The sequence below is a fragment of the Rana temporaria genome, chromosome 3 (genome assembly GCF_905171775.1).
Source record: "Rana temporaria chromosome 3, aRanTem1.1, whole genome shotgun sequence".
Classification (NCBI taxonomy): Eukaryota; Metazoa; Chordata; class Amphibia; order Anura; family Ranidae; genus Rana; species Rana temporaria.
The window spans coordinates 161,314,741-161,326,826 of NC_053491.1; the positions used below are offsets into that span (position 1 = coordinate 161,314,741).

General features: G+C 41.3%; 1 protein-coding gene across 1 annotated transcript in view; it reads right to left on the reverse strand.

Annotated features, from left to right (window-relative positions):
- CPED1 (cadherin like and PC-esterase domain containing 1) overlaps positions 1 to 12,086 on the reverse strand; it is a 408,757-nt gene that overhangs the window by 27,086 nt on the left and 369,585 nt on the right. Inside the window, exons 18-19 of the mRNA XM_040343743.1 lie at positions 3,035 to 3,255; positions 1,650 to 1,751 (exon numbers count right to left, since the gene is read on the reverse strand). Coding sequence (XP_040199677.1) covers positions 1,650 to 1,751; positions 3,035 to 3,255 — 323 coding nt within the window. The remainder of the gene's footprint in view (positions 1 to 1,649; positions 1,752 to 3,034; positions 3,256 to 12,086) is intronic.

Here is a 12,086-nt window from a genome sequence, read left to right on the forward strand (position 1 = left end):
GCCCCAATGTGCCTAAAGGCTCTGTCCTAGGACCATTTCTGTTTAACTTGTTCATGAATGACATAGAGTTTGAAATAGATAGTTCAATTCCAGTCTTAATAGAATGATACCAAGCTAAGCAGGGCAATCACTTGGCATCAGGATGTAGCAACCTTACAAGAAGACCTTGATAAAATAGAGAAAGGTCAGCTACATGATGGATGAGGTTTAATGTTGAAACATGTAAAGTAATGCAGTCGGGAGCTAAAAATATGCATGCAAGATATTCATTATGGGGAGAACCTCTGGGGAAATCAAGGATGAAAAAAGAACTGGGGGACCTTGTTGACCTCAGACTCAGCAATAGTCTGTAATCCTACCACTTTACCAAACACTGATTCAGCCTCATCTTGAATATTCAGTTAAATCATGGTAACCAATCCTCAGGAATGCTATCCTTGAACTGTAGAGGGTCCAGAGAAGATCAATAAAACTAATAAGGGGGCTGGAGGACCTCAGTTAAGAGAAATGGCTACAAAAATTAAGCGTACTCTCCCTGTAGAAGAGGGTATTAAGAAGGCATATAAAGGTCTCAGAAGAAGACATGTGGCCATGACGTCAAATGAGAGTAGTTCAATCTTAAATTGTGCAATTCCACCATTTGTGGTATCAGTAATGAGTGTAGATAAAGCAAAAAAGATGGATTTAGTTTATTCAACCTTACTAACTATGTAGTTATGAAGGGCCAGATTCACAGAGGAGATACGACGACGTATCTCCTGATACACCGTCGTATCTCCTGTCGTATCTATGCGGCTGATTCATAGAATCAGTTCCGCATAGATAGCCCTAAGATCTGACAGGTGTAATTGACTTAGACCGTCGGATCTTAGGATGCAATACTTCGGCCGCCGCTGGGGGGAGTTTGCGTCGTATTCCAGCGTCGGGTATGCAAATTAGCAGTTACGGCGATCCACAAAGGTTTTTCCCGTCGTTACGTCTGCGCAAGTCTTTTTTTCCCGTCGCAAAGTTAGGTGTGCTTTAACATGGTGTAAAATTACTCCACCATGTTAAAGTATGCCTGTCGTTCCCGCGTCAATTTTGAATTTTTTTTGCGAACGGAGCATGCGCAGAACGTCCGGCGCGGGAACGCGCCTAATTTAAATGGTACCCGCCCCATTTGAATTGGGCGGGCTTGCGCCGGACGACTTTACGTTACACTGCCGCAAGTTTCCAGGTAAGTGCTTTGAGGATCAGGCACTTACACTGAAAACTTGCGGCGGGTTACGTTACACGGCCGCAAATTTTCGTGAATCTGGCCCGAAATACCTAGTACTTTAGGATATGGAAAAGTATATGATTCCCTCCATTTGATAACACTGGGCCAATCAGACATCTCCCCTGTTGGGCTACAAAACTCTGCCCTTCTTATCCCCATGGCATGGTGGGGGAATGGATGGGGGAAAGGTTATTAGATAATTACCCTGGTAATTTTTGTTCTGTTAACTATTCATTATATTACTTTAAATTTTTCAGTTATTATGGTAAAATATTTTTTGCAATAAATGTTGTTATCTTACTGTAATCCTTGACAATGTATGATTTTTTGTTTTCATTAAAATGAACAAAGCATTTACCCATCAGTGGACCACTGAAGAGATGAGATTTACCTTTCCAATACACTGTGTATAATTTTCAAATGATCTGAATTTAGCCATTGTACTCCTCCTACAACCAGTACAGTCTTGTTAGTGTTCTTAAGGGGACGGGACCTAAAATCAAGAAAACATATATTTTTAAATATTTATTTTAAAATGTTATTTATATGTTTTATCGAATTTACAAAAAAACAGTAAATATTGCAAATGGTAGATTTTTTATTTCTTAAAAAAAATGTAATTGATCATTAATTTTACATTAATATGTAGTATATCCACAATCAGATGACTGAACTTTGAAAAACAAACGGGAGAAAGTTTTGGCTTCTTCATCTCAATAATGACTCTTTATGAAGCCTTAAAACCGGTTATTAAAATCTTCTTTTATTTATCCAAAAACAAAATTAGGCAATTTACTATGACTGTCCACATCGACGTGAAACATTTATTGATAGGAAAAAATCCATAACTTCAAACTTTGTGCAATATTAATTCTGAAATACCAACAATAGCAACAATCCAAAGCATTTGCAAACATTCTGTATACAAGTTTGTTTATCACTACTACTTTTTCATGCTTTTATATTTCTAGTGATCCTGTGTCATTGTACTAGCAGCCCTGGGCTGTCAGTTTGAAACAGAATGAGCTAGATTCAGGTAGCTGGGCGCATTTTTACGGCGGTGTAGCGTATCGTATTTACGCTACGCCGCCGTAAATCAGAGAGGCAAGTGCTGTATTCACAAAGCACTTGCCTCCTAAGTTACGGCGGCGTAGCGTAAATGGGGCCGGCGTAAACGCATGCGCCGTCCGTGTACATATCCCAGTGTGCATTGCTCCAAAGTACGCCGCAAGGACGTATTGGTTTCGACATGAACGTAAATTACGTCCAGCCCTATTCACGAACGACTTACGCAAACGACGTAAAAAATTCAAAATTCGACGCGGGAACGACGTCCATACTTAACATTGCGTACGCCTCATAGAAGCAGGAGCAACGTTACGCAGGAAAAGCCTTACGCAAACAACGTAAAAAAAATTCGCCGGGCGCACGTACGTTTCTGAATCGGCGTATCTAGGTCATTTGCATATTCTACACAGCGTAAATATGTACCCTAAGATACGACGGTGTAAGAGACTTACGCCAGTCGGATCTTAGGCTAATTTCGGCGTATCTTGCTTTCTGAATACAGAAAAAAGATACGCCGGCGCAGCTTTGAATTTACGCGGCGTATCTATAGATACGCCGGTGTAAATCAATGCTGAATCTAGCCCAATGTTTTTTCTACTGAAAACAGGTTGATCTAAAACAAATCCATCTTTAAATACCCAATCATAGGCTTTTCACCTACAGTATGTGTTAATTGCACAGAATACCTTCATAACAGAGAATCCTTACCTTTCAATGAGCTGTTCTAATGCTTCTTCAAATGTTGGACGCTGTTTGACATCAATCCAAAATTGTGGATAATAGGAATAACTAATATTTGTTTTGCCATAATTTATGTTATCAAAAAGCTTGATGCTGTGTGTTTTCTGCCACTCCTGTAGTGATCCATTAACTCTTTCCATCAGATAATACATCATCCCTCTATTGGTGGAGTCTCCAATGAAAAGGATCTAAGGAAGAAAAAAGCAATTAACACCAGTTCATTAGTAAATCAATATACAGGTATTATCATATCTACAGTGTACCTTATATTGAATCCTTTCACTAAGAAAAGGGTATGCAGTAGTTAGATAATCTAACACGTCTCTGTCCAGTGTCCCAGGGTCTGAATCAAGGTTTGATGCTACATTTACTTTGGAGACGGCTTTTTGAATGGTTATTTAAAGTGTTCACACACAGAACAGTGTTGAGAGAGTTGAGAGCCCCTGATGTATTACCAAAATGTCAATAAAAATAGATTATATAAAAAAAAAAGAGGAAAAAAAAAAAGAAAAAATTAAAACATTCCCGCAATCAATGAATACTTTAAATATCTGCTGCTGCCTTTGATCTGGGACTAATGAATGAATTAGTCCTCCATTAAAAGAAGGGGCAGGTTGTTTACATCTGTGATCGGTGTGATTAATCAACACAGAGATCAAAAGTTACAGATCGGCTCAGTATGCTGTGTCTGTGATTTGAGCCGCATCACAGCCATTAATGAGCCCACTGGCCACCTAAGGGTTATCTCTGCACTTTTGTTTATAAACAACAGTGCTGAAATAAGTGTCCATAACTTCACTGTTTAAAGAAGCATGGCAACTGTAAAGTGCGTAAAGAGACCATGTCACAGCCTTAAAAACTGGAAATAAATGCACAGAAGAATTAAGTATTTAAAATTCTTACCTAATCTTTATCCATAAAGATTTTTTTATTGACCTGCAATGTGCCTCTGAAATTATTAGGAAACTGACATTCCCAAAAGTGTCAATTTTGCAGCACAGGACCTTCCCTACGTGCATGTCATGGTCCTCTCCTTTTCTGGCAATGTCTGTTTATTGTCTGTGCTGGCCCAATGGCAGAGAAAATGGGGAATACTATAGGGTGTCAGTCAAGTGACAGTTCAGTCTGCTGGGGCTGCTAACTTCACATCTGAGATGGTAGTACCCAGCAGCAGCCTTAGGGCTTTTGGATATCCATAGAAACTGTAATATGAGTTATACATTCAATAAGAACTCAATCAGACACTTCTGATACAACTCCATAACGCTAATAAAATTGATTGTGATGAAAAGTGTTGAGTGCAGTCTTGCGTTCCCAGAGCAAGGCTAGTGTTGGAAGGTTGGAGGAGTGTGGCTGCTGGTTGTTGATGGTTAACAGTAAGATATATCCAAACAGTACCATGAAGCTTCATGCCATTTCTTCAATTCAAGCACGTCTTTCTATATAACCTGTGAGGGTATTTGTCCTTAACTTTAATCAATAAATATCAATCAGAGAGCACTATGTCTTTTTTTCCCTTTTTGAGCCTTATGTTTAAATGTACACTGTATAAGAGAGCCTGACTATCTACCTGCTGTTTGGCCCTTCATCATGCTGAGAAATCATTTTAGTGAGCTGTCTAATGCTTTATTTACTTACCTCTGTGCTGGCCTTGGATTTAAAGAGAAACATATTTTGACCTTTGTGGTAAGGATCAAATAATAAAGCTAACAGAGCACCCAAGAGGGGTCGGTGAAAGTTATATGTGGAAAGTGAGTGCTGCTATATTGACTGATTATCTGGCTTTTTGTTTATGATATTGAGCAAGGTGTTTTCAGTGCAGCACATATTTGAATGCACATTTTGTCATCATTTTTGTGTTTGCAGCTCATATTTTATTTTATTTTCTGGGTGCAAGATTCTTCATATATAAATTGAATTAATATAAAATTGAATTAACTAGACAATAACTTTGATGTTCTGAGTAAAAACATCTTTATAATAAAGACTGGTATTTCAGTTTATGGTAGAAGAAAAATCAACTAGTAACCACTTATGAGTCTGGCAGCTTCCCAGTCTTTCCAAAACAACACACTATAGTATCAGTCACAGACACATTTTAAATATTAGAATTCTTAACAGCTCTCCAGATTATTGAACTGCATATTTTTGTCTAAATTCAAAATATCCATAGATCAAAAAGGCTCTTACACAGACCTACATCAGTAGGGGTTAGTGAGGAAGGAGGATCTCAGGCCTCTAAGGCCTTGTACACACGGTCGGACCAAACCGATGTGACTGGTCCGTCGGACCGTTTTCATCGGTTCACCTCTGAAGTGGCCGTACGGCCTGATATGTGTACACACCGTCAATCCAAAATCCGATCGGGTCAGAACGCGGTGACGTCAAACACGCGACGTGCTGAAAAAAACGAAGTTCAATGCTTCCAAGCATGCGTCGACTTGATTCTGAGCATGCGTAGGTTTTGAACCGATGCTTTTCTGTACTAACCATCGGTTTGGTCCGATGGGGCAGCGGTCCATCGGTTCGGTTTTGAAGCATGTTTTAAAATTTTGGACCGAAGGAAAACAGACCGATGGCCTATACACACGGTCGGTTTGGTCCGATGAAACTGAACTTCGGTTCATTCTCATCGGTTCGGTCCGACCGTGTGTACGGGGCTTAAGGCCTGATAGTTGCTCTTTGGCTTATACTTTTGTAATTCACAGTTTCTGCATTCTCCCCACAGTCCATGCATGTGTTAACAATATGCCCCTGAGAATTTTGCTCAATAATCCGTGTTGAATGTCATTGACACCCTAAGTATGCATCAGCTATCATCGATTAGAGCTGCATACAGACAGCCAACTCTCAGTCCTTTCCACTGATCTCCATCTGTCCCTGTCCAATGGTTAACTGACTTCTTGGAGCATGCTACAGGCTATTTGGTAAACAAAAGTGGTCACTAGCTCAGCATGGCTGGCCATGTTCTCTGATTGGATGAAGTGGGGAAGAAAGGCAGTGATATCACAATCTCCATCTTGTCCTGTCAGGCCTCGTACAGACGACCAGACATGTCCGATGAAAACGGTCCGCGGACCGTTTTCATCGGACATGTCCGCTGGGATCATTTGGTCTGATGTGTGTACACACTATCAGACCAAATTCCCCGCGGACAGAATACGCGGTGACGTGGCGGCAACGTGGCGGCGATGATAACGCCGTGTCTGGCGCGCACCAGGAAGTTCAATGCTTCCACGCATGCGTCAAATCACTTCGACGCATGCGTGGGATTTCGGGCCAGCGGACATGTCCGATGAGTCGTACTGACCATCGGACATGTCCGACAGACAGGCTTCCAGCGGACAAGTTTCTTAGCATGCTAAGAAACTTTTGTCCGCTGGAAACCTGTCCGCTAGGCCGGGAAACTGTCCGGTCGGCCCTACACACGACCGAACATGTCCGCGGAAACTGGTCCGACGGACCAGTTTCAGCGGATATGTTCGGTCGTGTGTACAAGGCCTCAGAGAAAAATGCAAAGTGTTCTCTGAATGTTGGCCACGGCAAGCAACTGACCCCATATGGTTGTCATGCAGAAGGGCAGCTGCACTGCACCTGGAAGATTGTGGCCATCACTGTAGTATGCAAAATATTTTGCTGGAGTTCAGCTTTCCTAGAGTACATAATACTTTATGTAAATGTATATAATGGTGCTGTATTTTTAGAGGACTTCTGTGTTCATTGGTATTCCTCATCATACAGTAACTATTGTGAGGTTGAAGGATCGGTTCCAATGGCTTAAAGAATTTATTTAACACAAAATGACATTGCAATGAATGAATGAATAAATAACTAGGTCTAGGAATTAATAACTACATCTTTATTATTCTGGCTTAATAAAAATTCAGACAATATTTTGTGACTATTAGGCAGAAATCTATACAATTTAAGAGTTAAAACTTTGTGTCCAAGTGCAAGAGTATAGTAAGATGAGCTGGTACATTCAATGGCCATACCTGTATGACACAGCTAGTCTCTTTCATTATAGCTTTTTATAAAAAATAGATTAAACATTTTCACATCCTGTGCTCGGCAATGCATTTTCTCCTGTGGGAAATGTAATCTGCTATTGTACTATATCCTGACTGCCTGATGCTATCATGTGCTGTTAGTTATAGATCATAAAACATAGGCATAGAAACACAGCAGTTAAAATGCTTCTAATACAAAAAAGATACATTGCAATGAGAATGTTTGTACAGCAAGATGGAATGGTGCACATTCAAAAAACTAATTCTTTTTTTCTTTTTTTTTCATATAACAAGCAACAAATTCTTAATAAAACTGTAATACGGCAAAAAGAACATATATTTGAAAACATAATATATCACAAACATACACAGCTTTTGTTTTCCCAGAGCAGCAAGTTACAAATCACAGAGAAGTAAGTTAGAATAACATGTTGTGATAACATAACATGCATTATAGCATTGTGGCGTAATTCATTTTGAATGGCAGTGAGGTAATGCATTGTAGTGTGTTGTGTTACATAAAAAGAATCACGCCTTGTTTTCAGCATGCTAGGGTGTGTTGGCAGCTCGTGCATTTCAATGGACTGCCTTAACACAATGAGCTTTACCACTCCACAATAAAGTAACAGGTTACTACATGAGCACTTAAACCATTCTTTGATAGGTCCACTATACTGGCCACATTTGAAGTTATAGGTGTCTCACTTTCACTTGCTTTCATGCTAATTTTGTAACTTTGATACACTGTACATATTTTATCTGATAAGTATACACAGTAATCTGCTTTTTAACAACTGATGTACTGTTATCACTCTAAAGTGATCAGTGAGTTTCATGAAGTGGAAATTAATAAGTTGTCCTTGGTGGGTATTTTGCGACAGCTCTGGTAGAGCAGTGAAGAAGCACAGAGAAGGTGATCATAACTGCGGAATATTTTATTCACATATATATATACAGTAGGTGACCGCGATATTGTGTCAATCTCACTCCTTTTCTCGGGGAAGATTGACCACCTACGAGCCCCGTCGCGGGAGCCAGCGCCGAGCCGGCTCACCGCGACGGGAAAAAGCCGACATAGAAGCGACAGGGATCCGACTTGTATTCCCGCCAATTTTAGACTCAGCGTTTGGTATGAATCATGAGGGGAAACTCCATGCCAAATTTTAAATAAAAAAACGGCATGGGTTCCCCTCCAGGAGCATACCAGGCCCTTAGTAGGTGTGGTATGGATTGTAAGGAGAACCCCCCTATGCTGAAAAAATTGCGTGGGGGTTCCCCCACAATCTCTACCAGACCTGTATCCGAGCACGTCGCCCGGCCGGTCAGGAAATGAGTGGGGACGAGCGAGCGCCCCCCCTCCTGAGCCGTACCAGGCCGCATGCCCTCAACATGGGGGGGTGGGTGCTTTGGGGCAGGGGGGCGCCCTGAACCCTGCGGCCCCCCCACCCCAAAGCACCCTGTCCCCATGTTGATAAGGTCAGAGCCGTTGGTTGTTGGGGGCGGGGGGGCTTATCGGAATCTGGAAGCCCCCTTTAATAAGCGGACCCCCAGATACCAGCCCCCCCCACCCTAGGTGAATGAGTATGGGGGTGCATCGTACCCATTCACATGGAGGAAAAGTGTCAATAAAACAAACACACAACACAGGTTTTTAAAATAATTTATTAGTCAGCTCCGGGGATCTTCTCCGCTCTCCGGGGGTCTTCTTCTGTCTTCTCCGATCTCCGGTGTCGTCTCGGCGCTCCCCGGTTCTTCTCCTGCTCGCTCTCTTGTTCTTCGGGGCTGGCCGCCGCTATCTTCTTTGACGCTCTCTTACTACCGGCAGCCAGCACGGTCTTCTTTGTCGCCATATGCCTTCTTCTTTTCTTCCGATGTTGACTCGACGCTCCCTCCCGCTGTAATGCCGGGTGTGCAGTGTGCAACGATTTATATAGCCCTCTTATGACGTCACAGTCCCAGCATGCTCCGTGGGTCCCGACTTATCAACATGGGACAGGGTGCTTTGGGGTGGGGTGGCCGCAGGGCTGTTTGAAGTCGCCTAATATCTCCATTTCAGCCTATGTGAGCAGGTATTATCCTGCATAAGCTCTCATTGACTCTCTTTTTGTGTAAAGGAGTCAATGTGCTCTGGTAAGCAGATTACTTATCCAGTCACTTTGGGTGTTTATTCAAGTCTGGTGATGGATCACTTCTCTATCAGTATATCACAGCAAGCACGGAAAGGATGTTTGGTGTTTTATGGACTAATTGATATTTCACAATATTTTTTAATCATATGTTGTTTGATAATGTTTTGTGCACATTTGTTTATTTGATAAGGATTAGTGACTTCAGGAGTGCAGTGCTATGATTTTCATTGTTATTTTTATTAATTATTAGCGCCCCCTATCTTTTACCCATATCACTAGGAGCATTCACTCTTTGAGGGGAGCAGCTTATTTTATTTACTACTATATATTTATTCACTTGGCGCAGAGTTTTCACCCTTTAATGCCATGTACACAAGAGCGGTTTTCCCGTTGCAAAAAAAACGGATGTTTTTTCCGACGGAATTTGCCTTGCATACACAAGATCACACAAAAGTGCTGCCAAGAACGTGGTGACGTAAAAGACTACAACAAGCTGAGAAAATTAAGTTTTATGCTTCTGAGCATGCGTTGATTTGTTTCCGAGCATGCGTCGGAATTTTGCGCGTTGGGATTTGTACACACGATCAGAAATTCCGGTCAGTTTTTTTCCTGATGGAAAAAAGAAATCCAGCTCTCTATCTTTTTCCAGCAGTTTTTCTGTTGGAAAAAGTCTGATGGAGCATACACCTGGTCGGGATTCCCGACCAAAAGCTCTCATCTGACTTTTTCCAACAGGAAAACCGCTCGTATGTACGGGGCATTAGTGTTTTTAATAAATTCTGCAGGATATACAGACAAGTAGAAAACAGGTATATATTCTTCACCCAAGAAAGTACCTTCCACTGCTCTCAGCCTACTCCCCATTCACCTAATTCCATTTTTTCCTTCTGTGATCTGACTTATTCTTAAAGGGTGGCTATGTTTGTTCACCATGGTCCCAATGTATGCAGGGACATGCCAACTCTTGCTCACTTCTCAGATGGACTATGGATTATGAGATTGATAGTGGGCAGAGAGCAGTGCACATAACATTCCAAACTAATTGAAGCAAGAGGGGAAAAAAAGAGAGGTTTGGGAGCTCACAGAGGATGTTACAAAATAGAAACAAAATTCATGGACAGTATATTACAGTGCCATTAGGTAATGGATGTGTATTGAAAATGTTTGAAGAATAAAGATATTGTGATTAAAGCATATGTCAAGTTGAGATTTTTTTTCTAGTTTTGGATAGAATGGGGAAGGAGTAGAACTTTTTTTTTTTATATCAGAAGCCCTGTTAGAGAGATTTATCCCTGTGTCCTGTTCTGCTGTTTTAACAGATAAGAAGTGAGGGAAAGTCTGCAAACTAAACACAGACAGAAATAACAATCTGACAAAAGTTCTAGCCTTCCACTGACCTACTAAAAACAAAAACAAAAACAAAATTACTTTCGGTTTCTATTGTTGTTGTACAATTACTTCCTGTCTAGTAAATTGCTGTCAGCAGGACAGGAAGTAAGGGTAAATCTCTCTAAAAGCAACCTGAATAGCAGTAATAATTTGTAAAAGGCTTCCAACCCCCCTACTCTAGTTGGACATAAATTCTAATCAATAAGGTCAACATTTGATTAAAACAAATGACTCCAAATGACTCCAAATGAGTGATATTACTAGAGATGTTAATAATTTGATTACATAAAGTCTAAAAGGCACCACACTAAGGCTTGGTTCACACTGCCGTGACCTGAAAGGCTTGGCGATTTGCTGAAGACTTGAGTACTACTTGATGCAACTTTGAGGAGACTTTAAAGCAACTTTGAAGAGACTTTGAAGCAACTGTTAAGCAACATTCAGGGAATGCCTGGGTATTTTTCCTGTAATGTTGCGGCATTGTAAACCGAGCTTAAGGCTTCATGCACACTGGGCGTTTTTACAGCTGCTGTTTTGGACATTAAATGTTTATTTTATTTTAACTGTGCACATGCACACATAGGCTTTTATCAGCGTTTTTTGATAGGAGAGTTTAGTGGCAGAAAAAAAACCCTCTGCTAGTTCATGGGCTAGTACAGAGGTATTGAATAAGGAGACCAAACAACAATTTGATACAACATTTTTTATTTAACTTTGGTAAAATTGGCCACGGTGTCATCCATAAAATGTGGGGGCGGGGTTACAAAAATTTTCTCAATAAATAAATTAAATTACAAAAGGCCAAATTGGCTAAACTTAAAACTTTAAAATCAAATTAATTTCTGTCCATCCAGCAAAAGCTGGACGACTACTCCCCCCATACAGACGACCCCATGACTTATTATGACAAACTGACAGGTAAGGGTGGGCGGGCGGGCGATGCTGCTTGTCAGGAGATGTGACTGAGCAAATCGCCTCAGCCTCTCCCTTATATAGGCTCGTCCAGTGCAGGTTTTACCTCACGCGAACGGACCTATCAGAGAAGGGGGCTGCCGCAGCTGACCAATCAGAGGCTGTTACTACCCCAGAGCGCGGCAGCCCACTTCTCCCTCTGCTCTATCCCATGCAGGCTCAGCATACTGCCGTAGCCTCACATGGGCTAGTACAGAGGTATTGAATAAGGAGACCAAACAACAATTTGATACAACATTTTACTTTGGTAAAATTGGCCACGGTGTCATCCATAAAATGTGGGGGCGGGGTTACAAAAATTTTCTCAATAAATAAATTAAATTACAAAAGGCCAAATTGGCTAAACTTAAAACTTTAAAATCAAATTAATTTCTGTCCATCCAGCAAAAGCTGGACGACTACTCCCCACCGGCCGGGGCCAACCGCGAAGCTGTTGGCCGAGGCCCCCCCACCACCGTGGCTGATTCGATCATGGACTGGATACCCATATTAAAAATGTCCAGGCCAATGCCTGACAGA